This window comes from Pseudorca crassidens, chromosome 2 (genome assembly GCF_039906515.1).
Source record: "Pseudorca crassidens isolate mPseCra1 chromosome 2, mPseCra1.hap1, whole genome shotgun sequence".
Classification (NCBI taxonomy): Eukaryota; Metazoa; Chordata; class Mammalia; order Artiodactyla; family Delphinidae; genus Pseudorca; species Pseudorca crassidens.
The window spans coordinates 4,106,160-4,134,144 of record NC_090297.1 but is presented as its reverse complement, the minus strand read 5'-3'; the positions used below and the strand labels follow the sequence as shown (position 1 = coordinate 4,134,144).

The window sequence follows — 27,985 nt, the reverse complement described above, 5'->3', positions numbered from 1 at the left end:
ACCTGTTGCCCTGAGGGGCCGCCCTGCCCAAGCTGCAGGCAGCGTCCCCCTTCCTCCCCGCCGGGCGCGCTCTCTGACACATCACCCTGCCTCGTTTCTCTGGGTGCTTGGCCCTCTTGGAGAGCACCTGGTTTCCTTACTGTTTACGGGTGGATAGTCGGTCCCTCTCTGGAGTATTTGCACCAGGAGGACAGGGACTTGGTTTGCTTTACCCCTGCACCTGCTGTGCCTAAAACAGTCGGCACAGAGGAGGTCTCTAACATGTATTTGTGAGAATGAATGTGCGGTCAGCGGGTGCCCATCCTCGTAGTCTGTGAAGTTAGCAAATTATTGACACACACACACACGAATGTGTGTACACGCACGAATAAGGTGGTCTTTTCTTTTGCTCTCTACCCGTTCTTGAAGATGTTGTGCTATGTACTGTAGTCTCATGTGAAACAGAAACACGAAGCAGAGAAGAGGACTGAAATAGCATCATACGTTTTCTTGGCATAGTTCCTGCTGTTTTGTTATGGCTCAGAAAAGATTGTCTGAGGGTAGAAAGATGTTTAAGAGCATTACTGTGGAATTTTATATATTCCCATAAAGATCACTTTATTCTGTGGTTTTGCCCTCTTTGTATTTTTGTCCCCATCCAACTGGCAGATGCCCCGTTGCCGCCTTCGTTTTATTTCCATCACTCAGAGACTAATGGGCTGAATTTGCGCCTGCTCAGCGTGATTAATGGGCAATGACGGGGGCTCGAAAACTCGGGTCATTTTGCAACAGCCACGCGATTTAATAAACAGTAACAGCCTGGGGGAACATCCTTGCTCATTTGTTAGGGCGCCTGTATGTTTTTTTCGTTAAGATGAAAACACTTTAATATCCAGGGATCACTTTGGGGCAGACTTACTGCCTAAATATGCCCACTCTTCCTGCGGCCCTGTCCGCCCCAAGTCTCAGGTGTCTGAGCTGTGGGAGGGCAGAGGTGTTGAAGCTCGCTGTGTTCAGCCTTGGTCAGCGCCTGCCCTTGACTCCGGGGCCTCTCACTTCTGGGAGCCCACTTGGAGCTCACTTCCTCTCACTGTTGGAGGTGCTAGGGCCCCTTGTTGCTGGTTTGCTGCGTCTTGAGAATTGTAGCTCAACCTTGGAAACCCGGAGCGAGAGTTAGCTGATTCAGGCATCTAAGGGATGTATTGCTTTACAGGATGATGCTACGTGAGAAATCCCCAAAGTACCTAGAAAATGGCCTAAGGCCAGTCTGCTCTGATTGGATGGTGCTTCACTGAGCTCCGTCTGGTCTGGAATGTCTGAAACCTCTGTTCTAGTTTCTTCTCTCTGCTGGGGCTCTCTGCTGGGAGCTTTCCTGGCGAGCTCCCTCCCCCTCTGCACCGACCTTATTCTGTGCCATGTGCGCTTTTCCCAGGCGGGCAGCCCGCTGGACAGTGGTGCCCTGGAGATCTTGGAGCGGCGCCTGTGCGTGGGCGTGCACAACGGGCTGGGCTTCGTGCAGAGGCCACAGGTGGTGGTGCTGGTGCCTGAGCTGGAGGTGGCCTTGACGCACTCTGCCAGCTTCAGCCGGAGAGTTGGCGCCTCTTCGAAGGCCAGGTATTTCCCCCGGGGTCCCAGGTCGCGGTCCGCGTGGAGTTAGGAGGTGCGGGTGGGCACCTGACCAGGGATCAGAGTGAAAGGCAGTTGTTCTTACACGCGAGGTGTGCACTCATCCACCTGGGTTCTTGCCCGGTGCCTTTGATTCCTCTTGCTTAGTCGTCCCCATCAGGAGCAGACCTCAGTGTTGTGAGGTTGGAAAGATCCTGGTTTTTGTGCCACGACGGGTTTTGGAGTTAGCATAACAGATGCTTCCAGCTGTGGAGCCCTGGCATGCTTTCCTCCAGATGCGCCCTGTGATCCCTTTCTCACATGACACAGAACCAGAGGGCAGTAAGTTCTGCCGCTCTGTTCAGTCCTGTGCGTCTCAAATCACAACAGAGACATCGCCTAGGGGTTCCATACGTGAAGCTGGACGGAAGCCGGCCTCGGAGGGGTACCTCCCTGGAGCCCTTCCGTCCTCCTGATACCAGTGCTGGCATTTTGGGAGAGTGTTGATTGCGGCACCTAAGAGAGGCTCTGGTTTGGGAAGTTACCTTGATGGCCAAACACCCAGAAGGGCTCAGTGCCATTGCTTGGGGGACTCACTGTACCAGACTGCAGCAGCAGCGCCCGGTGCCGCGGCGCCCGAGCTGATGGCGGGTGGGGTGCCGGGCAGCAGGAGCCCCGCCTGACACGCCCCCTCTGTGTGTTCTCGGCGCAGATCTGGAAACCACACTCTGGTCTCGAGAAGCCGCCTCCAGCTCCCTGAGATGGTCTGTCAGCCCGCGTTCACCATCGTCTTTCAGCTGGAGTACGTGTTTAACAGCCCTTCGGGAGCGGACGGCAACGTAAGAACCATCCGCTTGTTTCGCGTGCCGCCTGGCGACGGGCTCTACGCGCGCAGAATAAGCATAGTCACCATTCCTTTTTCTTCCATTAAAAGCAGTGTGATTATTATTAACAATATGGATAACAAGAGTGGAATATGATTCTAGAAAACACTTGTTCCAAGTGATAGCTTTGTTCTAATCATTTCCCATCTTTATGGTAATAGTACGTACACTCTGCTGGCAGCTGGTATAAACAGTTCAATAAACAGGCATCATGCAGCATAACATCATTAATTCATGATTATTGAATCAATAATTATTTTGAAAGAATGAGACCATTTTAATGCCTTTTTCAAATAGTAAGTGTAGTAAAGCTTGAATCTGCACAAGAAGTGAATGTTTTCTTAGAGTGGACTTTGTATGTGCCCACGTCAGAACCAAGAGTAAGAATCTATAGGATTCAGTTGGAAGGAATGTAACAAAGAGACATCATTTACATCATCGATGCAGATTTTTCGGAAAACCCAAGTCATGCTCTTCTTAAGATTCAGATTTTTGTTTGAAAAAGCAAATATCAATTTAACAAGTAAATTAAAAATAAAAATAGGCCAACAAGACACCTTCTGTGGTGGTCAGTCTGCCCGCATCACCGTGCAGCTGAGGCAAGAGCAGGGGGCTGGGAGCGGTCTTGGGGGGTCTTTGGAAGGAGAATGGGGTGTCAGCACAGCTGCTGTGTTAGTTCCTGATGTCCTCTGGTAGCAGTGAACTGACCTCTCTGATGTCTGTGCCTCGTGTAATTCAGAGTCCTAATCAAGTGAGCAGACCCAGAGGCAGGTATTCTGAGTATAGGCGAACGAATGATGTCCGTTGTTCTCACAAAGTTCTTGTTCCCAGCTCTGCTTTTCTTTCTTTGTTACCAGAAATTTCAGCTAAAATGCAACTGTATGCAGATATGCTTGTCAGCCCGGGGCAGGCCCTCCGGGCCTGGGGTGGAGCTTTACCAGGAGGGAGGGGCTTCTGGGGCTTCCCCATCCTGGGGGGAAGTTCGTCGGCTCAGGTGCAACATCCCTGGTGCTGCCACTGGGCGTGGGCAGGGGGTCGGTACAGAGGGAGCCCCTGAGGAGCAGAGGGCCTGGCTCTCCACTCATTTACGTTTAGATTGTGTCCCCTCGAGAACGTTAATTACAATTCGCTTGTGATTATAAAGCCTGTGTCCTGAAACTTTATGTCTTACCCAACACTTGATTGTTAAGTTTTTAACTCTTCACTGAAATGCTTACCCGCTGACAGGTGGATCGGCCTCGCGCTGTTGCTTGTGGAGCTCTTGGAATGCGGCTTGAAATAGCTCATCAGTTCTTTTTGATGTGGAGGTTTATCTTAACATGGAATATTGGATTCCGTTTTACTGTCATCAAGTGTACTTTCTTCAGTGTAATCTGGAGAGGAAATGTTCCTGTGTCTGAAATGAATTTCCGCACAAATTACTTGCTGCATGGAACAGTGAGGATGGGTTAGCATTCCGGGGGTGAAAACCAAATCAGACATTCCCACCACAACCAGACTTAGACGTACAGGAGAAAACTAGCCTGATGCTGTCGAAATGGGCTTTCGCTCCTTCCCCGAGGAGTGTCCCAGGAGGGGACGCGGCCCACTGGGCCTCCTGCAAGGTCAGGGCTCGGCCTTGGAGGGACATGTCGCAGCTGGCATGCTCCTGCTTCCCTCTGCAGTCCATTATGGAGCGTGTCTTCGGGTGCATTCAGCCTGCAAATTCCTTTCTCCCCTTTCTTTCCTTTTAAAAAACTCTATGTGGTGGACATGCCAAGTGTAAACAAAAGCAGACCGGATAGTAAAATAAGCCCCAAGGAGCTTCAGCAGTTATCCACTTCGTGGACACTCTTGTTTTGTCCATACCCTCTTGCACAACCCATTTTGGTTCATTTTGAAGCAAATTGCAGTCATAATTGCATCTGTTTTGGTTATTGTGAACATTTCGGCATATACATTCTTTTCTTTAAGACCTTTTTTATTATAGAGACTTTCGAATATGAAGATAGAAGCGTACGATAAACCCAATGAATGTACCCATCGCCAGTCTCCGAAGTCATCAGCTCCTGGCCAGCCTTGTCGCTGCCTTTCTTTCCTGTCCGCATTCCTCCCAGATTATTTTAGAGCAAATCCTAGACCCCGTGCCATTTCCTCCGTGGACAGTGCAGGAGATCTTTCCAAAAGATGGGGGTAAAACTTCCCTGCAATACCATCGTCACACCTAAAAAATAAAACAAAGTTCTCGGTATCATCAGTCACCCAGCCTGCCTGGGTGTACGTTTTAAGTATTTTCCTTAATCAGAAATAGACCTTTGTGTGACTGTTCACTTTCAAGTGTTTATCTAGATCAGCGAGAGGCCATCTGGGCTAATAGTGCCTCCAGTTTATACCCAGTCACCTGAGTCTCAGAGGATTGTTTTGGTCCTGAATATTTTGGTAGTCATTAGACACAAACTAGAAAAAAGTTTTGAGAAGACACACCCCGTGTTTGTAATCTGTTAGCCAGAACGACTAAAGCCTTTGTGATTTGTCTTTGGGTTAAGTGTTCTTCTGATCCAGACAACGTACCTTCTAGAAACCTGAGTCCATGGGGACAGTGCACCCACAGCAGAAGGCCCGTTTGGAAATGCCGTGAGCTTTGCAAGTGTGGCCTCCAGAAACATTTGCTGTTTGAATAAAGCTGATAAAGCGGACTGCCTAGAACATGAGAGTGGCGTGGAAAGAAGGTAGCTGTAAAAATAAACAGACCCAGTGTCCTTTGCTGCGTTTTTATGTCAGAATAAGTGCAGATCACCACGGGGCTGCGAGGGGTCAAAAGAGCTCTTTTCTGGGGAGTAACACAGCAAAATAACCCTCTCCCACATCTCTGGGGGGTAAAACTCTAATTTATTTATATATTTGCTCGTATTTTTTGAACAAAACAAGTTCATATAACAGAGATTTGAGTGCTTAACATAGGTATCATGCCTGGATTTACTCTGAAAATTACATAAATTTAAACTTTCTAGAACTTGGAAATACAGATGTCTTGAGGGTTCTCTGGAGAGCTTTCAAAATAACCCCTCCTTGGACCCTGGAGCCAGGTCCGTGTCCTGATTGAGTCACCTTGCAGCTGTATACACGTTGCAGCCATACATCTCGCTGTGCTGCAGCTTGAGGTTGTCACCATCAGAGGCCCCCCACCGAGCGCGCAGGACCTGCTGAGTTTCCGACTGTCTGCTTAGGTGGAGGTTGCTAAAGAAGAGGGGATTGGTGCAGAGTCTTCTATTTTGTCCTGAATGTTGGGTCTCCCTTATGGTTTTAGGAAAGATAACAACTCACTTTTTAAAAATTGTGTTATTTTTGTCTTTTTTTTTTTTTTTTTTTGCGGTACGCGGGCCTCCCACTGTTGGGGTCTCTCCCGTTGCAGAGCACAGGCTCCGGACGCACAGGCTCAGCGGCCATGACTCACGGGCCCAGCCGCTCCGCGGCACGCGGGAACCTCCCGGACCGGGGCGCAAACCCGCGTCCCCTGCATCGGCAGGCAGACTCCCAGCCACTGCACCACCAGGGAAGCCCTATTTGTCTTTTTTAAAAAAATATTTTTTCATTGAGGAGAAATTCACATACCCTAATATGATTTTTAAAGTGTCCAATTCAGTGGTATTCTGCCTTACTTTTTTTTTTTTAAATGTCTTTTTTTCTTGTGGGAAAATACACATAAAATTTACCATCTTAACCATTTTAAAGTGTACAGCCAGTGGTATTAAGTACATTCACATTGTTGTACAACCATCATCACCATCCATCCCCATAACTCTTTTCGTCTTGTAAAACTGAAGCTCTGTGCCCATTAAACAAACTCCCCATTCTCCCCGCCTGCTAGCCCCTGGGAACCATGATTCTACTTTCTGTCTTTATGATTTTGACTATTCTAAGTACCACATGTAAGTAGAATCATACAGTATTTGTCCTTTTGTGACTGACTTATTTCACTTAGTATAAGTCTTCAAGGTTCATCCATGTTGTAGCATATCATAGAATTTCCTTCCTTCTTTTTTTTTTTTTTTTTTTTTGTGGTACGTGGGCCTCTCACTGCCATGGCCTCGCCTGCTGCAGAGCACAGGCTCTGGACGCGCAGGCTCAGCGGCCATGGCTCACAGGCCCAGCAGCTCCGCGGCATGTGGGATCTTCCTGGACCAGGGCACGAACCTGCATCCCCTGCATTGGCAGGCGGACTCTCAACCACTGCGCAACCAGGGAAGCCCTCCTTCCTTCTTAAGGCTGAATAATATTCCATTGCATGGATAGACCGCACTTGGGTTGCTTCCATGTTTTAGCTATTGAGAACAATGCTACTGTGACCGTGGGTGTACGAGTATCTCTTTGAGACCTGCCTTCAATACTTTTTGTGTATATACCCAAAAGTGGAATTACTGGATCATATGGTAATTCTATTTTTCACTTTTGAGGAGACACCATTCTGTTGTCTACAGTGGCTACACCATTTTACATTCCCACCAACAGTCCACGTCCTTGCCAATGCTCATTGCTTTCTATTTTTTGGATAGGAGCCATCCTAATGGGTATGAAGTAGTATCTCATTGTACTTTTTTTTTTTTTTTTTTTTGTGGTACGCGGGCCTCTCACTGTTGTGGCCTCTCCTGTTGTGGAGCACTGGCTCAGGACGCGCAGGCTCAGCGGCCATGGCTCACGGGCCCAGCCGCTCCGCGGCACGTGGGATCCTCCCAGACTGGGGCACGAACCCGCGTCCCCTGCATTGGCAGGCGGACTCTCAACCACTGCGCCACCAGGGAAGCCCTCATTGTACTTTTGATTTGCATTTACCTAGCAATTAGTGATGTTGACCGTCTTTTCATATGCTTGTTGGCCATTTGTGTGTCTTATCTGGAGAAATGTCTAGGTTTTTTGCCAGTTTTTTATTGGGTTGTGGAGTTTTCTGTATATTTTGCATATCAATCCTTTATCAGCTATACGATTTGCAAATATTTTCTCCCATTCTGGGGTTTCCCTTTTTACTCTGTTGATATTCATTTCACTTCCAGCCTGTATGTGTCTTTGGTTCTCAGGTGGGTCTCTTATAGACAGTGTATAGTTGGATCATGTGTTTTTATCCATTCTGCCAGTCTCTGTCTTTTGATTGGAGAGTTTAATCCATTTACATTTAAAGTAATTTCTGATAGGGAAGGACTTACTTCTGTCATTGTGTTATTTATTTCTATGTGCTTAAAGTTTTTTTTTGTCCCTGCATTACTCTTTTCTCTTGCGTTTGGTTGATTTTCTTTGAAGTGAAATGTTTAAAGTCCTTTCTCATTTCCTTTTGTGTATATTCTATAGCTCAGTTCTTTGTGGTTATGGGGACTACCTTTAGCATCCAGAAGTTATAACACTAATTTGAATTTGTACCACCTTAATTTCAATAACGTACAAAAACTCTGTTCATTTGTAGCACAGTCTCCCACCCTTTCGGTTGTTGATGCCACAGTGTTACATCTTTATACATTGTGTGCCCAAAACATAAAATAATAATGCTTTTCAATGTGTTATTCTCTTAATTTATGTAGAAAACAAGATATGGAGTTACAAACCAAAGTTGTAGTAGCTTTTACACTAATAATTTGTGTTTTTCCTTTATATGTATTAGTGTTTTAAATCATGTAGACAACAAAAAGAGCGATAACAAGCCACTGTTTCAATAATATTAGCTTTTATATTGTCCATATATTTACCTCCATTGAGATCTTTTTTTTCCCATATGGCTTTGAGTTACTGTCCAGTGTCCTTCCATTTCACCCTGCAGGACTCCCTTGAGCATTTCTTGCAAGCAGGTCTAGTGATAATGAACTCCTTCAGCTTTTGTTTATGTAGATATGTCTTAATTTCTCCCTCACTTTTGAAGGAGAGTTTTGCCAGATATAGGATTCTTGGTTGACAGTTTTGTTTTCCTTTTAGCACTTTGGTATGCTGGCTCACTGTCTCTGGCCTCAAGTTTCTGATGAGAAATGTGCTGATAATCTTATTGAGGATCCCTTGTACGTGACAGTTTGCTTCTCTCCTTGCTTTCAATTTTTGCTCTTTGTCTTTGTCTTTTGAAAGTTTGATTACAGTGTATCTCAGTGTGGATCTCTTCAGGTCCGTTGAGCTTCTTGGATGTTTATATTCATGTCTTTCATCCAATTTGGGAGGTTTTCAGCCATTATTTCTTCAGATACTCTCTCTGCCCCTTTCTCTTGCTTGTCTCCTGAGACTCCCAGGATGTGTATATTGGTCCAGTTGATAGTGTCCCATAGGTCCCTTAAGTTCTTTCTGCTTTTTTTCCAATTTTTTTTCTTTTTCAGACTCAGTAATTACCATTGTTCTATCTTCAAGTTCATTGATTCTTTCTTCTGCATGTTCAAATCTGCCTTTGAATCCCTCCAGTGAATTTCTCATTTTTGGTTATTGTAATTTTCAGCTCCAGAATTTCTTTTTAGGTTTTCTGTCTCTTTATTGATATTTCCATTTTGTTCATGCAGAGTTTTCGTGATTTTCTCCACATCTTCCTTTAGTTCTTTGAGCATCTTTAAGACAGTAGTTTTAAGGCCTTTGTCTAGTATATCTACCATTAGGTCGTTTTCAGGGACAGTTTCTGTTGATTTATTTTTTCCTTTGAATGGGCCATACTTTTCTGTTTCTTTGTATGCCTCGTGCTTTTGTTTTTGTTGTTGAACACTGTGTCTGGATTTCTCCCATCCAGCATTATGTTTTGGACATTCATTCATGTGGTTCATTCATTTTTTATTTTAAATTTTAAAATTTACTTATTTATTTATTTTTGGCCGCGTTGGGTCTTCGTTGCTGCGCGCGGGCTTTCTCTAGCTGTGGCGAGCGGGGCCTACTCTTCGTTGCGGTGCATGGGCTTTGCATTGCGGTGGCTTCTCTTGTTGTGGAGCGCGGGCTCCAGGCACATGTGCCTCAGTAGTTGAGGTACGCGGGCTCAGTAGTCGTGGCTCGCGGGCTCTAGAGCGCAGGCTCAGTAGTTGTGGTGCACGGGCTTCATTGCTCCGTGGTGCGTGGGATCTTCCCGGACCAGGGCTCGAACCCGTGTCCCCTGCATTGGCAGGCGGATTCTTAACGACTGCGCCACCAGGGAAGTCCCGGTTCATTCATTTTTATTGCTGAGTTTTCTGTCCTATGAAACTGTTTCTTCATTTTTCGCTTGGTGGGCTTTTCTACTTTGTGAATGGAGCTGCCCGAAACATTCTTGGGCAAGTCTTTTTATGGACGTATATTTTCATTTCTCTTTGGTAAATACTGTGGAGCAGAGTGGCTGGGTCACAGGTAGATGTGCGCTTTCCTTGTAAGCAGTGCCAGCCTGTCCAGGTGGTCGCACCAGCGCTGTCTGAGGGCTTGGTTGCTTGCATGCTCACCAGCATTGGATTCTGCTTGTCATTTTAGTTTCAGGCACTTTAGGGGTTGTGACTGTGGCTTTGCTTTGCATTTCCTTGGCGACCAGTGATACTGTGTACTTGTTTGTGTGTTTGTTGGCCGTTCCCAATCTGCCTTTGTCAAGTGGTCATTCCATTGTTTTGGGTTGTTTGCCTTTTTTATTGCGTGGATGGGGGTTTCTTTTATATATTTTGGATATAAATTCTTTTTCAGATACATAGATTGTGAATATTTTTTCAGTCTGTGGCTTGCCTTTTCATTTTCTTCACACTGTTTTTTTTTTTTAAAGGCATAGTGGGACTTTATTTTGTTCTGTCGAAAACTTTTTATTTCTGTAAAAACTTACAGACAAGTTGCAGAAATACAAAAAATACTGGTTTAGTCTTGGTTCAGTTTCACTGACTGATTACATTTGCCCCATCTGCTTTAGTTGCACTCGCTTGCTCACGTTTCCTCCCTCCCTCCCCGTGTGTGTGTGTGTGTGTGCGCGCGCGCACACATGTGTGCATGTATGTAGACTCACACACGTATTTTTTCTGAACCACTTGAGAGTAAACTGCAGACATCATGCTCCTGACCCCTAAATGCCTCCATGCCTCCTTGAGATTGAGGGTGTCCCCTGTGTAAGCACAGTGCAGGGTCAACCTCAGTTCACTTAGCATCAACTCCACGCCCCCATCTCCCATCCACCTTTCGGTTCTGCCCATCCATCCAGCCGTGTCCTTTGCAGTGTTTCTCTCAGTACAGGACCCAGTGCAGGATCACACGGCTCTGTGGTCTCCTTCAGCCTGGATCAGCTCCACAGCCTTTCTTTGTCTTTTTAAGACTTTATTTTTTATGCCATATTCTCCCCCCTTTACAAAATGTCCTAGAGAGCAAGTTCCTTATTTTGGATTTGCTGATGTTCCCTCCTGGTGGAGTCGGGTTGTGCATCCCCGCTGGACACTGTGTGAGGCGTGTCCCCAGGGTCTCATGGCCACAGGTGCAGGTGCATGGTGTCCATCTGAACCGCACTGGCCTTGTTCACTTGGGTCGTCTGGTTGGGTGTTGTGTGATGCCTCCACCGTGGAGTTACTGTTTTCTTCCTTGCAACTAATAAGCAGACCGTGGGGAGGCTCTTTAAGCCACGCAGATACCTGCTCCTTGTCTGAATGTCCCCCTAGGTTGGCATCCATTGCTGCCTCTCTCAGAAGCATGATTTCCAACCCCAGCCTTTCCCCCACATGGCTTTCCACTGTCCAGAACCCTCCCTTCTCCGTCGCGGATGGATTAATTGATTGACTCGGCCATTGAGTCCATATTGGTATGGACTTCTGGATCCCTGTTTTTTTGTTTTTTTTTTTGCGGTACGCGGGCCTCTCAGTTGTGGCCTCTCCCGTTGCGGAGCACAGGCTCCGGACGCGCAGGCTCAGCGGCATGGCTCACAGGCCCAGCCGCTCCACGGCATGTGGGATCTTCCCGGACCGGGGCATGAACCCGTGTCCCCTGCACGGGCAGGCGGACTCTCAACCACTGCGCCACCAGGGAAGCCCTGGATCCCTGTTTTTAAAATGACCACCCCTAATTATTTTTGGTGTTCAGATTGTCCCATACTCAGCCAGAGTCCCTTCAGGCCGTGTCCCTGTGACATCCCCGTCATGTTTTGTTTTTTTGAGCGTTTTCTGGCAGAAGATGCTTCAGGTTCATCTTGCCTCTTCCCTGTTCCAGCTCTGGAATCAGCCACTTATGTGGGGAGCTGTGGTTTACCACCTCTTCCTTTTTCTAAAACGCTTTTTATTTTGGGAAAGTTTTAGATTTACAGAAAAACAGTGAAGATAGTGCAGAGAGATCCCATATACCCATTCCCAGTTTCCCCTATTATTAACGTCATTAGGATGGTACATTTGTCACACCTCATGAACCAGTATTGATGCATTGTTACTAACCGAAGTCCATACTTTTGGTAAGTCGAATTTCCTTACCTAATGTCCTTTTCTGCTCCAGGACCCCATCCAGGAGGCCACCTGACATTTAGTCATCATGTCTCCTCAGGCTCCTCTGGACTGTGACGCTTTCTTAGACTTTCCTTGGTTTTGATGAGCCCTGGCTCTTTTTAAAGGGGAAAGTGTTAGAATCCAGGTCTGGGCGCTGGGATTGTCTTTGTTTCTAAGCCCGCTCAGTGGACAGAGCTCGGACAGTTTACATATGGAAACACACATGCACGTATATGTGCACACACAGGTACGCATGCATACACATACTTAAATAGACGCACACACATGTACACGCATCCGTGTGCATGCACACAGCTTAGGAGTTGAGCTGTTGCTGACCCCATCCACCTGGCGGGGCGCCCCAGGCTTCACCTTCCACGTTTGCACCTCTCCTTCCACAGAGGAGCCTGGCTCCCAGTGCCGTCCTCATGGCAACTCGCTTGCTCAATCCTAGGAGGCACCTAAAGTAACGTCAGAGTAGCTTCACCCAGACAGCTGTCAGGAACAAACCTACCAGGCAGAGTTCAGGGTTCGTTAGCGGCCGAGACCTAGCGGAGCAGCCAGTGTTGTCCTGGGTCCCTTGGCTCGGCCCCTTCTGTGTGTTCACGCTGTTCATCTGAATGCAGTCGGGTCCTTCTGTTTCTCTTTGCTTTCAGTTTTATAGTTATTTCCCCTGCCCGTCCTTATTGAGTTAGTTTTATTTTTTGAATATAAAGAACACAAATACAGTTTTGAAAGTCAAAGTTCTACCAAAAGGTGGTCCGAGAAGAGTCTCCTGGTGGGAGCCAGCTCTGTGGCTCGGGGCCCCTCCTTCTTGGGCTGCTTTGTGCGAATATCACAGATGTGTGGGTGTTGACTCAGCTCCCCTTTCCACACGGGGTCGGGGGGAGCAGACCTGTGCGTGGGCCTTGCGGCTCGTTGCGTCTTCTCGCCGGCGCAGCTCACCCTGGCAGTCCCGCCCGGCAGTCCTGCCTCCCCGCTCCTCCTTCCAGCTGCACTTGCTCCATTGTGCTCTGCAGTTTATTTGCCCAATTACCTATATTTGGATATTCAGATAGTTTCCAGTATTTTGCAGCTGTAAGCGATGCTGAGATGAATGGTCTTGTGCGTGTGCACTTTTGTATTGTAGGAAGGGCACCTTCAGGGAGAGCTCCCAGAAGTGGGTTTGCTGGATTGGAGGTTAAATGTATATATTGTGCTGTTAACTGTTGTCCAGTTTCTCCAGAGGGGTTGCACGCTGTTCTGTTCTCACTGGCAGTGTACTGGGGGACCTGTCTCCCCACTGGCTCACCAATAGTTGCATCGTCAGGCTTTTGAGTTCTGCTAATCTGATGGGCAAGAAATGGTATCACAGTATAGTTGAATTTGCATTTCTCTGATTATAAATGAAGTTGAACATGTTTTCATATGTGTGTGAGTTGTCTATTCATGTCTTTTGCCCATTTTTCTGTAGTGCTCTTGCACCTTGTCATCAAATGTTAAGAGCTCTTTGTATGTTAAGGATATTTCCTCGCTTTATCTGAGACATATATTGCAGATATTTTCTCCCAGTTTTGTCATTTGTCTTTTTATTTCCCTCGTCCCTGATTTTTTTGGGCCATGTGTCTTAGTCTGCTCAGGCTGCTGTAACAAAATGCCATATATTGGGTGGCTTAAACAACAGACATGTATTTCCCGCAGTTCTGGAGGCTGGAGGTCCAAGATCAAGGCGCCTGCAGATCTGGTTCCTGGTGAGGCCTCTCTTCCTGGTTTGTGGACACCACCCTCTCGCTGTGTGCTCACGTGACCTTTCAGTGGTGTATGTGTGTGGAGGGAGAGGGGGAGCTCTCTCTTTCTCTTCTTATAAGGGCACTAATCCCACTATGGGGGCCCCACTGTCATGACCTCATCTAAACCTAAGTACCTCCCAAAGGCCCACCTCCAGATGCCATCACTTTGGAATTAGGGCTTCAATGTATGAATTTTAGGGAATGTTTGTTTTGGACAAACATTCAGTCCATAACGTCATGTAAACTTCAAAATTTTTGGATGCAGTCAAATGTATCCGTCTTTTCTTTCGTTGTATCTGGATTTTGAGTCGTAGTTAAAAAGCCTTTCCCTACTCCTATAGAAGAATGTATCCGTGTTTTCTCCTAGTACGTGTATAGTTTCAGTTTTTATGTTTAGATCTCGTTTGTGGTGTGAGGAATGGGTCTAATTTTATCTTTCTCCAGGGGCCATCCAGTTGTCCCGATACTACTTATTAAAAAGTCCTTCTGTGCTGCAGTGATCTAAGATGCCTCCTAGTCATACGCTAGGTCTCCGTTTACACTTGCATCTGCTTCTAGATCTTTATTCTGCCCGTGGCTGTTCTGTTTCTGTGCTGGGACCACAGGGTCACGGCCGAGGCTGCCGGGCCTCTTGGTGGCGGGTGCGGCCTGCAGCCCCTCCCCTTCCTGGCGCTTCCTGCTCTCCCCACGTTGGCTTTTCCCGAGGAACTTCGGCATCAACAGATCTAGCTCCATAAAGAGAGCTCGTTGGCATTTTTATTGGGATTGCATTAAATTTATTAATTTGTGATGTCATAACCAGGAAGAAGGGAAGTCTTTCTGTTGGTCCACTTCTGTTTTTGTGTCTTTTGGGAGTGATTTTAAATACAGGTTTACAATGTAGATTTTAAACAGTTGAACAGTTCTTACTAAGTTTATTCACAGATATTTAATTTTTGTGCTGCTCTTGTAAGTGGGATTTTCTCTTTCATGTGTTCTGGACCTTCTTTTTTTGTGGACAGTCATTAAACAGTTTTGTGTTTTTTTTTTTTACCAGCACTTTATATAGCTTTTGTCATGTACCTCACTGTTTTTTAAATTACACTTTATTTTGACGTCATTACAGATTCACATGCTGTTGTAAGAAATAAGCAGAGAGATCCCATGTCGTCTTTACCACTTGTCCCCAATGGTAATGCTGTTTCTTGGTTTCAAGTCCAGCTGGCCGACTTTTTCTTTGAGGTCTTGCATCCTCCGCACGGCCTCAGCCTGGCTGGCACGGAGGCTGTTCCCCTCCGTCCCTCTCCCCTGCGTTCCCTCACCTGCCCTGCGTGTTTCTCTGTTGCCCGCTTCTCTCCCGCTGTGCTCAGGATTTCATGGTGCCCTGGGGGTTTGGGTAGGGGTGGCAGCAGACAGCTTCAGGCTTACTTCTGCCCCAGGTGGTGACTCCGAACGCAAGCGAGCCGCCTTCTCCTGAGACCCCACTAGGAACCCCACATAGAAAGGCTAGGGCTGGCCTCAGTGCATCCCTTCCCTGTAGTAGTCGTTATTTCAGGCCGTGGAATTCCCTGTTGACCTGCACTGGGGTCACGGCCCCGTGGAGCAGAGGTGCCCGCAGGAAGGGATGCCAGGCTACCAAGCCTGAGCCCCAAGGTCAAGGGCTCTGTAGGACCCAGTGGGAGATGCGAGGAGGGAAGCGGACCCCGGCAAGGGGCCGGTTCTCCAGAGGAAGCAGATACAAAGTCCCTGGAGTGCCCATGCTCTGGCTGCTGGGCTGCAGACTCCGAAGGACAAGAGGCTGCACACCTGTCCACCTCACCAGCCACGGCCCCAAACTCAGGACGGATTCCCTATTGCTTCTTTCAGCTCTTGTTGAGTTGATATCTGTTTTGCAAAGAGGACCCGAGTGTTATGAGCCCTTTAGCCAGTATGGAGAGTAATTCTAGGTTTACAGCTTTCTTAAAACCATACCCCTGTTGTTTTTCATTGCTCATGTGTATGTTTAAAAATAATTACTGTACTCTGTAGAATGAAATGAAAATATTGCCTGCCAAATGATTACTGTGCTTTTAAATGACTCTGCATACACGGTGTCGTGTACGGGCAGCTTAGACGACTTTATATGTCGTTAGGTCTCCTTTTCCACCCTGCATGTGTATGAAGGAAATCAGTCTGCAGCAGCTGCCGCGTTCTCTGTACGTCTGAGTTGGAAAAGCTTTTGGCGTATAATCGATCCACTTCTGGAAGGAATGACTTCCGGCTGATGGTATGTGGTATGTGAGCCTTTGCTTTGCCCGGTGGTCCTGGGTGCCTCGTGCTCCTTGGCGGGAAGGAGGGGGGAGATTCTGGCTCTGGACGCCTGTTTCTCTCCTGACTCTTCCCCTTGGGCGTGTTTCAGGCTCTCGGGCCTTGCGAGGTTCACCTCAGTGGCCAGGCAGCCAGTGTCCTCTCAGGAGGATGCGGGAAACAAGTCATCTTACCCTTGTGCGTTGCCTGTGGCCCAGCTCTGAGACCTCAGAGCCGCCGGCTGCCAATGTGGACCGGCCCCGGCTCGTAGGCGGGTGCACGCTCCTTGGTCTGTGCCGCTGGGGTGGGCCTTGGCCCTCCCTCCGTGGTCAGCATTCGCGGACGCTGCAGAGGGTCACATGGACACCCCAGAACAGACCTGTGCCTGGCCCAGGCCGGGCCGCCTTCTGCCCGTTCCTCCATCTGTCCCGTGCTTCCTAAATCTCTCTCTGTGACTCGCGGTCACCACAGCCTCTGTGATGGGCGTGCTGTCGGGGACATTTGGACACGTTCTGCCACAACAGTTTGCTTTTCTCATTTGTGCTCACCAGGGGCCCCAGCGTGGCTGCCCCCATCCAGGGTCTGGCCCTCGGGCCCAGCTCTGTCTCGGGAGGTGGCCTCAGGGCCAGGGGACCTCCCCCCACCCCATGGGTTCCCTGTCACCTCTGCAGTGTGTTTCTGGGCGTCGGGCTGCGGTGACCAGAGTTAGCATGGAGGGGGCTCAGTGGGTGATAGGGGGCCCCGGCAGGAGGAATTAGGTCTCACTGAAGATCTAAAGGAAAATCAACCTCGTGAAATAACCTGAAGTTTTACCTGCCTCGAAGGGATTTCTGAGTTGGTCTGAGGACAGAGGCGGAGGGGATTCCTCCTGGGGCGGCCTGAACAAATTGTCGCAAACTACTTGGCTTCAAACAAGAGGCATTTATTCCCTCCCAGTCAGTTCTGGATCCAGAACCTGCTGGGCCAAAGTCGAGGCGTCGGGAGGGCCTTGCTCCTCTGGAGGCTCGGGGAGGATCCTTCCTGCCTCCTCTAGGTTTTGTTCCTGGGCTGTTAAAACGAAGTGTGGGAAGTGGGTGTTTGTGTGACTGACAGCTGCCTTACACAGAAGAGTGCCGTGCAGACTGAGGACGAGAAAATCAAAAGGTGTGTGAAACCGGAAGCTGGGGATCCGTCACCGCATTGGAAAGGTTGAGCCAGAAGGGGTTGCACAAGTAGCATGAAAACGGGGGCACGCTTTTTATTTTCATTTGGATCCTGTAATAAACTCACGAATTTTTTGGGACATGGCTGTTGGCAAACGTAGTCTAGGTAGTAGTGAATCCTTAGAGTTGTTTTAGTGGCCAGTTTTGCTAATACATTTATTTATTTATTTTTTTATTTTTGCGGTACGCGGGCCTCTCACTGCTGTGGCCTCTCCCGTTGCGGAGCACAGGCTCCGGACGCGCAGGCTCAGCGGCCATGGCTCACGGGCCCAGCCACTCCGCAGCATGTGGGATCTTCCCGGACCGGGGCATGAACCCGCGTCCCCTGCATCGGCAGGCGGACTCTCAACCACTGCGCCACCAGGGAAGCCCTATAATTTATTCTTAAAAAACAATAGACTTATATCAACTTTTCCCTGATGCACTGTAGTTGTTCAGTACCGTTTTATCCTGTCAATGGCTAACGAGATGGGAAGGGCAGACCGCCATCTTTGTATTTGACAGACATTGAAAGTTACGGCACAGAATCAGACGCTTAGGATTCTTAACTCGGCCTATTCTTTGCTTGTACTTCCAGGATGTGGGTTATTTTTTTTTTCTCATTGAGTTGACAGGGACCCAAATCCTTGCTCACGTGGTGGTATGAAGTATCCTACCCATGGTCTGAAGTTTGGCTCCAGTAAAGGGTCAGAATAAGCTGAAGTGGGTGGTGTGAGGTCCAGTTACGAGGGGGCCTCAGGAAAGAGAGATTAATTCACAACCAGACACTGATTCTGGATGTTCCCCCACATGGATATAAAGGATATAACGGGATGGGATATCATCTGGAACAGTCCGGGAAGACTGACTCGGATGAAATGCATGCTTCCTGTTCTGTACTGGGGTCCCCTCGTGCACACCCTCTGCTGTGGTTTGAGCCAGTTGGCCATCAAGCCGCCTGTGCTGGATTCCAGCCAGGGTCCTTTTGTGTGTGTGTGTGACGATCTGCCCTTTACCTGAGTGCAGTCAAGTCCTGGCTGTGACAGTGGCACACAGCTCACCCGTGTCCAGCCACATGAGCAGGGTCTGTGGGGAGCCCCGGGCACACCGCTGGAGCCTTCCCTGCTTGCGTGGCCCCAGACACAGCTCGGGTCAGAGGGTCCCCGTTGGTGTCGCCTTTCCTTTGGGACCATGCTCTGCACCATCACAGGCAGGCTTGGGCTTCCATTCCTTCCGAGAGTCCGAGGCCCCCTCCTTGCAGGCTGTCAGCCTCCCTGTGACCACGGCCTGAGTTTGGGGGCGGCTGGGTTAGTGCGTGCAGCCGGTGGTCAAGAGGGACGGAGGGCCCTCGGCTCCCTCGGCTGCCCGGCGACACTGAGGAACCACGCGGGCCTTTGCGCTCGTCCTCCCAGGAAGGGAGATGCTGTGGCCACGTTGCATTTCACACCTGCCGCCTTTGGGTGGCTTCTCCCCAGCATTACCACCGAGGCTGGGAATTGTGGGGCAGAGGCGGGCGTGGCCGCTGCCCCGAGTCCCGGCTGTCAGTCTGACTGTGGTTAGTGCCGCTGGGCTCTTGGGGTGGAAAGCGCTGTTCCTGGGCTCCAGTCTCACCTGGTGTCGCCAAGCGCCCCGTGTCCTCTGGCTGCGAAATGGCCTTCCTGGGGGAGCCGATGTGCCAGGGAACCTGCAGAATCTGCCATTCAGGACCTGGGGCAGAGCCGTTGTCTCTGAAGCTGCCATAATGGGGTGGATCACAAGTCTTGTCGCCCAGCCGAGCAGGAATTTCAGGACCCGACCACGGCCCACTCCGAGTTCTGCTTTATTCTTGCTGCTTTTTTTGGACCATTTTTAAAGTCTTTATTGAATTTTGCTACAATATTGCTTCTGTTTTATGTGTTGCTTTTTTGGCCATGAGCCATGTGGGATCTTAGCTCCCCGACCAGGGATCGAACCTGCACCCCTGCATTGGAAGGTGAGGTCTTAACCACATGACCGCCACGGAAGTCCCTCTTGCTGCTTTTTGAATAAGCGGATGAAAGTGGTTTCTTTAAAACGCTACTGAATCAAGCCCTGAAGCCGTATTTGTGAAAATGGCTTTGTTTGAATGTGGAGGCTAATTCTGGGGTGTCCTAGGGTCCTCTTCCCTTGCATCTGGCCAATGATAGAGACAGTGAAAGAAGGAACAGCATGTAACATTCTGCCTGACTGATTTCCTAATTACACGTAAGTTACATAGATAGAACATACCATTAGGAGCTGAAACTTCGGGGGAGAAACTGTGTGCTAATAACCCTAAATTGAATATCCACGTGTATTCTTTTTTTAAATTAATTTTTATTGGAGTATAGTTGCTTTACAATGTTGAGTTAGTTTCTACTGTACAGCAAAGTGAATCAGCTATACGTATACATATATCCCTCTTTTTTGGATTTCCTTCCCATTTAGGTCACCACAGAGCATTGAGTAGAGTTCCCTGTGCTATACATTAGGTTCTCATTAGTTATCTATTTTATTTTTTTATTATTATTTTTTTCATTTCATTTATTTATTTAGTTTTGGCTGCATTGGGTCTTCATTGCTGTGCGCGGGCTTTCTCTAGTTGCGGCAAGCGGGGGCTACCCTTCATTGCGGAGCATGGGCTCTAGGCTCGCAGGCTTCAGTAGTTGTGGCACGTGGGCTCAGTAGTTGTGGCCCACGGGCTCTAGAGTGCAGGCTCAGTAGTTGTGGCACACGGGCTTAGTTGCTCCACGGCATCTGAGATCTTCCCGGACCAGGGCTCGAACCCGTGTCCCCTGCTTTGGCAGGCGGATTCTTAACCACTGCACCACCAGGGAAGTCCCTTAGTTATCTATTTTATACATAGTAGTGTGTATATGTCAATCCCAGTCTCCCAATATCCACGTGTTTTCTTCATCATTTTACAAAGTGTCTCATCACTAACACAGAGTGCCATTCCTGGTGTTTTATTCATGGATTTGGGTAGATGTTGGCAAGGCACAGAGTGTCTGAAAACCTGCAGGAAGATCCTACAGGAAGAGGAGGAGTCATAAAGATGGTGTTGGTCTTCAAGAGGGTCCTGGTTGGTGGCGGGGGGGGGGGGGTCCCAGAACCGGAGGCTGGCTTCCCTGCTCTCTTTGAGCCACTGATGTGATGCCGTGTGCTCCTCCTGTGGCGGTTCTTTCTTTTGTGATGACCCCCTGCCTTGCTCTCTAGTGAAATTTTACCGGGAAAGCACTGTTGATTTCCCCCACCCAAGTGGGCTTGGTAACGACTCGTGACCAATGTGCTTTGTTTCCATTCCAGGCAGCTGCGGTCACCTCCCTGTCGAACCTGGCGTGTATGCACATGGTGCGCTGGGCTGTCTGGAACCCCGTGCTGGAAGCCAGCTCCGGGCGGGTGACGCTACCTCTACAGGGTGGGATCCAGCCCAACCCCTCGCACTGTCTGGTCTATAAGGTACCCCCAGCCAGCATGAGCTCCGAAGAGGTAAATTGTTAGAGGCTCCGTAAGTATGATTATTTTCTACGAGCTTCTAGCAGGTTCCTGCATTTTCAAAATCAGAAGCTGACAAATACGTTTGCCGATGTTTCATGAGCTCTGTTTTTTCATGTCAAGGCTGTGCCCTTAAAAAATAAGTGTGGTTTCTGAGTCGTAGTCGGCTGTGAACTCACTGAGGCCGGTTTTATCTGGGGTCCCATAATGTCCCCGGTCATGTATCAGTCTCTCAAGGTGACCTGCGGGCCTGTCACCCTTATTTGTATACATGGTGCCATGAGATCCACTTCTGTGCTTTTTAAAAAGCCCTCTTTTTTTTTTTAAATTTATTTTTTTATTGAAGTATAGTTGAATTACAATGTTGTGTTAATTACTGCTGTGCAGCAAAGTGACCCAGTTACCATATATATATATACGTACATTTTTTCATATTCTTTTGCATTATGGTTTATCACAGGGTATTGAATATAGTTCCCTGTGCTATACAGTAGGACCTTGTTGTTGATCCATTCTAAATACACCAGTTTGCATCTGCTAATCCCAAACTCGCCCCCCCAACCCCCTCCCCCTTGGCAACCACCAGTCTATTTTCTATGTCCCTGACTCTGTTTCTGTTTCATAGATAGGTTCATTTGCGTCATATTTAGGATTCCACATATAAGTGATATCGTACGGCATTTGTCTTTCTCTGTCTGACTTACTTCGCTTAGTATGATCATCTCTGGGCCCATCCATGTTGCTGCAAATGGCATTATTCTGTTCCTTTCTATGGCTGAGTAGTGCTCCGTTGTATATATGTACCACATCTTCTTTATCCATTCCTCTGTCCACGGACAGTTTGCTTCCCTGTCTTGGCTGTTGTGAATAGTGCTGCTGTGAACATTGGGATGGATGTATCTTTTTGAATTAGAGTTTTCTCCAGATATATGCCCAGGAGTGGGATTGCTGGATCATGTGGTAATTTTATTTTTAGTTTTCTGAGGAACCTCTCTACTGTTTTCCACAGTGGCTGCACCAGCTTACATTCCCACCAACAGTGTAGGAGGGTTCCCTTAATAAAAAGGCCCTCTTGAAACGTTTGGTGCCCTGGGGGCTGTGTCTCGTGTGCACAAGGCTGGGATGGGAGCCGGGCGGTGGGCACTGCCCTGGCTGGTCTTTGTGGCTTGTCACTCACACCCACTGGACCTCAACTCTCTCCAGCTGTGTCTGGAGGGGAGGGACCACAGCAGGACTTAAAAAAAAATCCATTTTGAAATGAAGCTTTCTCTGATCCCCAGTATAGAAAGCAAATAAAAGTGGGGCAGGGCCAGTGGAAGCGTGTGTGTGTGTGTCTTATCCCCTGGCCTCCACTGGCCTGTTGGTGGCCTTGCGGGGTGGGGAGCAGAGACCTGGGGGCCACAGACACCGTGTGACACCACTGCTCTGGCTGATGTCCCAAGTCCTTCCTGACGCTACTAATGGGTTGTGACAGCATTTTTGCCTGGGTGTGTTGTTTGAGTCTTCTGCTGACGTTCCTGAAATATACCCGTCCTGTCTCAGCAGCACAAACAGGAGTCTTTTAGGCCTCAATTGTCTAATTTTTCTTCGGTAAAGGACCAGACCTGTTATATCAGTATGTCATCCGTGTGCTGAGTCTAGTGACAAACATTATCTTCCGTGTTATTATTTATGGTTTGGATTATGCTTTGGGAACCTGAGTAAGGGAGCAGCTGATGGTGCAGCTTTTCTTATTATGAGCAATGTCCCTGGTTATGGGGTCCCATTTTGCTGCACTCCCACATGGTCTGGTTTGAGCCCTTATTATAAAATTGCCATTAGAAATCCTGACGCCATTGCCGTTTTCTCATTCTCATTCTCTCTCTCTCTGTGTACGTATGTATGTGAATAAATCCTTATTCTGTTTAATTTTAGCCTTCTCATGCCACTACATTTCCTTCGCTTTTTAAGTGTGTAAACTATATTGGAGCATAAGTGTTGCGAAGGTTTGACTGTCTTAAGGACACAAGTATATTAAATACCATCATTTCTCATGAGGAATATCACTTCTAATCAGGGTTTCTCACCCTCAGTACTATTAGCGTTTGGGGCCAGGCAATTCTTTGCTGTGGGTCTGTCCCGGGCACTGGAAGGTGTCAAGCAGCATCCCTGGCCTCTTCCCACTAGATGCCAGTAGCCTCCCCCCAGTTATGACAGCCTGACTGTCTGCAGACATAGCTGAATGTGTTCTTCTGGGGGCAAAATCGCCCCCAGTTGAGGACCACTACTCTAAACAGATATAATTAGCTAAAATAATAAACTACCACTGGTCACAGACTTGATCCACTCTCCTGCTCTCTAAAAGTGCTGCTCTGCTTCTTCCTGTATTTCTCATCTCATGTAGCAGTGCCAGCATCTGCCCAGTCAGAGGGGTGAAACCTAGGTAAGCCTTGTCTCTGCCTGTGCACCCGTCAGATCTTTATCTTACTTGTTCATTCAGTGACTTTTTATTGAACACCCGTATCTGCTCCGGGAAAAATATCTCTAATCCCATGGAACCTACAGTTGAGTAGGAGTGGCAGATGTTAAAGAAAAAAGATACATGCTATACACATCCTATAATTTTTTACTAAGTAAATTTTGCGGTTTATGTTATTATGATTATTTACTGTGAAGGTAAGTAGTGTATTATGATTATGTTTTCCTTCTTAAACAACTCCTGTGTTCTTTCCTTGAGCAAATAATTGTCTTTAAAAAAATTAATATCTCCAGAGGCAGCCGCTTTCAACTCTTAGCTGTGACATATGGTATTTACTTTGTTTTCTAACTATTATGCTTCTACTGTTATTAGTATATCAATTTTAGAAATTGCATATTGTCTTACAGTAATGATAGATGGGACCTTTAGCTCTTTTATACACTCCTGCACTTAAAGAACAACCCCACTCTGTCCCCCCACTGCTTGGCCTTGCATTCAGGCACTGTTGCCAGAGGTGTGCAGCACAGTGGGGTCTGGCCAGAGGATTGGAAGGGGAGCCCCAGGAAACTGGAAAGAACTAGGGGGATCTGGAGAGGGAGGAGCTTGGAAAGTACCCCATAAAGTTGTTTAAGAAATGCTGAGCTAACCCCCAGCTTCACGTGCCTGAATCTGACCCCAAACAGCATATCGCAGACTTTGAGAACTGGACTGTGGGTGGGGTTGCCCACTGGGTGGACCACATGCAGGAGAGGCCTGAGTATCACTGCACAGGCTTTGAAAATGGAACTGGTGTTGAAACCACCACCCGCAGGAGGCTGGTTGGAAACTGGGGCTTGAACCCAGCTGGGTGGATTCCTGACTAAACAAAAATATCAGCGTTCTCCATAGGATTTAAACGAGACTCAGAATCTTATAATGTGGCATTCAGAATGTCCATGATACAAGCTAAGCTTAATTGACAAAGAACCAGGAAAGTCTCCACTCGTAAGGGAGAGACATTCAACAGACAGCAATACCGAGGTGACGCAAATGTTGGAATTATCAGACAGAGCCTTTAAAGCAGGCATTATCAAAATGCTCCAGTAAATCGGAGTGAACACTTTTGAAACAAAGGGAAAGATAGAAAGTCTCAGCAAAGAGATGGAAGATAAAGAAGAAGCAAATGGAAATTTTAGAACTGAAAAATAAAATTGCCAAAGTAAAGTATTCGCTAGGTGGACTCAATAGCAGAATGGAGATGACAGAAGAAACAGTCAGTGAACTTGAAGGTAAATCAATAGAATTTATCCAGTCTGAACCACAGAGAGAAAAGTGATTGGAAGACAGTGGACAAAGCCTCAGGGACGTGTGGGGCAGGACCACAAAGGCTAACACCTGTGTCGTCAGAGTCCCAGTAGAAGAGAAAGGGTTCTGTGCAGAAAAAACATTTGAAGACACAGTGGCTGAAAACTCCTCTAATTTGGCAAAAGACTTAAACCTACAGATTGAAGAGGTTCAGTGAACCCAGAGATAATTGCAAAGAAATCCACAACCAGACACATCATAATCAAACTGCTAAAAAATAGAGACAAAGTCTTGAAAGCAGCCATAGAAAAATGATGCATTACTTACACACAGACACTAATTTGAATATCTGTGGGTTCCTTAGCAGAAATCATGGGGGCCGGAAGGAGATGGAGCAACGTTTTAAAAGCAGTAGCAGAAAGACCCCGGAACTCAGAATTCTGTTCCAGCAAAAGTCCTGCAGGAACGAAGGTGAAATAAAGACATTCTCAGATGAACTAAAACTAAGAGAATTCATTGGCAGGAGACAAGCTCTAAGAGAATTACTAAAGGAATTTCTTCAGACAGAAGAGAAATGATACCAGATGAAAACTTGGTACATCAGGAATGAAGGAAGAGCATCAAAAATGATAACTATAATATAGTATTCTCCTCCTTTTGAGTTCTTTAAAATATGTTTGATGGTTGAAGCAAAAAGTATAGCAGTGTCTGATAGGATTCTTAAGGTATGTAGGTATAATAGGTAAGACAGCTATAATACAAAGGGGGCAGGTAAAGAGACCTGTAGGGTGATAAGCTTTCTACATTCCACTTGCGGTAATAAAATATAGATTTTGAGTAGATTGTGAAAAGTTAAATATTTACATTGTAAACCCTAGAGCAGTCACTAAAAATAGGATACAAAGAGACAGTGAGAAACCCAATAGATAGATAAAATGGAATAATTCAAAATAAGGCAAGAAAGGGGAAACAGGAATGAAAAACAGAGGGAACAAATCATAGTAAAATGATAGTTCTGAATCCAGACACACCAATAATTACATGACATATAAATAGTCTGAACACACCAACTTCAAGACAGAAGTTGTCAGGTGGCATAAAAACTCAAGGTCCAACTGTATGCTGTTTACCAGGAGCTCAGTTCAAATACAACGATGTAGTAGGTCAAAAGTAAGAGGATGGAAAACCATTCTGTGCAAACACTATTCAAAGGATAACTAGAGTAGCTCTATTAATACCAGACAAAGTAGACTTTGGAGCAAAAGAAATTGCTAGAAATTAAGAGGGATATTACATATGATAAAAGAGTCAATTCACCAAGAAGACATACAATACTAAAAGTGTATGCATCTAACATAGAGCTTCAAAATGCAAAAAACTAATAGCGCAGAAATAGACAAATTAACAGTTGTAGTTGGATATTTCAACACTCCTCTTGGAGTAAACTATAAACATGTAGATAGAAAATCACCAACATATGGAACTGAACAATATCATTAAGCATCTGGATCTAAATGACCTTTATGGAACGCTCCACCCAACAACAGCAGGATACACATTCTTTTCAAGTGCACATGGAACATTCACCAAGATAGACCATATCCTGGATCATAAAACAAGCTTTAATTTTAAAAGAACTGAAATTACACAAGGTATATTCTGTGATCATAATGGAATTAAACTAGAAACCAATAACAAAGATAACATAAAAAATTAGAAACACTTGGAAATTCATACACTTCTAAATAATCCATAAGTCAGAGAGGAAGCCTCAAGAAAATATAGAAGATATTTTGAACTGAACAAAAATGAAAATACAACATATCAGATTTCGTAGGGTGCAGCTAAAGTGTGCTTACGTGGAAATTTATAGCGTTAAGTGCTTATATAACAACAGAGAAAAGTCTCAAATCAATAATCTAATCTTCCACTTTTAGAAACTAGAAAAAGAAGAAGAAAATAAACCTAAAGCAAGGCAGAAGAAAGTCAATAACAAAGATAAGAACAGAAACTAATAAAACTGAAAACAGAAAAACGGTAGAGGAAAAACTAGAGAAAGCCAGTGAAATAAAAAACTGATTCTTTAAAAAGCTCAATAAAATTGACAAACCTTTAACAAGACTGAAAGAGTAAAGAAAAGAGAGGACACAAATTACTAATAATAGGAATGAAAGAAGGGATACCACTACAGACCACACAGGTATAAAAAGGATATTAGGGGAATACTGTGAACAACTCTATGCCCATAAGCTTGAAAATTTAAATGAGATGGATGAGTTTGCCTTAAACAACAAACTATCAAAACTTACCCAAGATGAACTAGATAATCTGAGTAGTCCTATAACTTTATAGAAAATGAGTTCATGGTTAAAAAACTTTTGAAAAAGAACTATCCAGGCCTATTCACTGTAAATTGTCCTAAACATTTTTTCCTTTAAGGAAAAATAACACTGATTTTATACATTCTCTTCCAGAAAGTGGGATAGATAGGAGCAATTCCTAGTTCGTGTAACAAGGCCTGCATTACTCTGATACCAAAACCAGAAAAAGGCAGTACAAGAAAAGAAAACTATGGATACATAAGCCTCATGAACTTGGATGCAAAATACTCAACAAAATATTAGCAAATTGGATCCAACAATATGGAAAAAGAATAATACACCATGACCAAGTTGGGGGTTATCTCAGAAATGCAAGGCCAAAAATATGTAATTCATCATAGTCACAGCCTAAAGAAGGAAAAACGTATGATCATAACAATTGATGCAGAAGAAGCATTTGACAAAATTCAACGTCCATTTATGACAAAAACTGAGCAAACAGGAATAAAGAGGAACTTCCCCAGCTTGATAAGAATATCTACAAAAATCCTTTAGTTAGCATCACACTTAATGGTGAAAGATTGAATTCTTTTCCCCGTAGATCAGGAGCAAGTGAAGGATGCCCATACACAGTATTCAGCATCTTATTCAACATTGTACTGGAAGTGCTAGCCAGTGCAATAAAGCAAGAAAACAAAATTTAAAAACCATACAGATTGGAAAGGAAGGAACAAATCTTATTTGCAGACAACATGATTTTCTGTGTGGAAAATCTCAAGGGATTTACCAAAACTCCTAGAATAAACAAGTTTAGGGAGATTGCAGGATACAACAGGAGGTCAAGATAGAAAAATCAATCACATGTCTTTACATTAACAACAGTTGGAAAGCAAAATCTAAAAAACAGCATTATTTACAAAGGCTGAGGCAAAGAAGACCTAAATAAGTGGAGAGACATCTTTATGGATTGGAAGACTGTTTCAACATAGTAAAGATATAAATTCTCCCCCAATTGACCTATAGGTCTAATGCAATTTCAATCAAAATCCTTACATGATTTTTTTGTATATATATATATATATATATATATATATATATATATATATATATATACTATATATATATATATTCTAAAGTTTATACAGAAAAGCAAAGGAATTAGAGTCAAAACAATTTTGAAAAGAACGATAAAGTTGGAGGATTCATACTACACAATTTCAAGACTTTCATTAAAGCTACAGTAATCACGATAAAGTGCTGTTGGTAAAGGCATTGACACATAGATGAATGGAATGGAATAGAGTCCAGAAGCAAGTCACAGTGTAGCAGTTTCCTGTAAAATTAAATATACACATACCATATGA

General features: G+C 46.0%; 1 protein-coding gene across 13 annotated transcripts in view; it reads left to right on the top strand.

Moving 5' to 3' along the window:
• The window catches only part of NPHP4 (nephrocystin 4), a 148,802-nt gene that overhangs the window by 44,369 nt on the left and 76,448 nt on the right, over positions 1-27,985 (top strand). For all 13 annotated transcript variants that reach the window (XR_010938909.1, XM_067718197.1, XM_067718151.1 and 10 more), the window contains 3 exons: positions 1,412-1,593; positions 2,297-2,423; positions 20,370-20,552. Coding sequence is in view for 12 of the 13 variants with exons in the window: in XM_067718197.1 (XP_067574298.1) it covers positions 1,412-1,593; positions 2,297-2,423; positions 20,370-20,552 (492 nt within the window). In the remaining variant the exon portion in view is untranslated. The remainder of the gene's footprint in view (positions 1-1,411; positions 1,594-2,296; positions 2,424-20,369; positions 20,553-27,985) is intronic.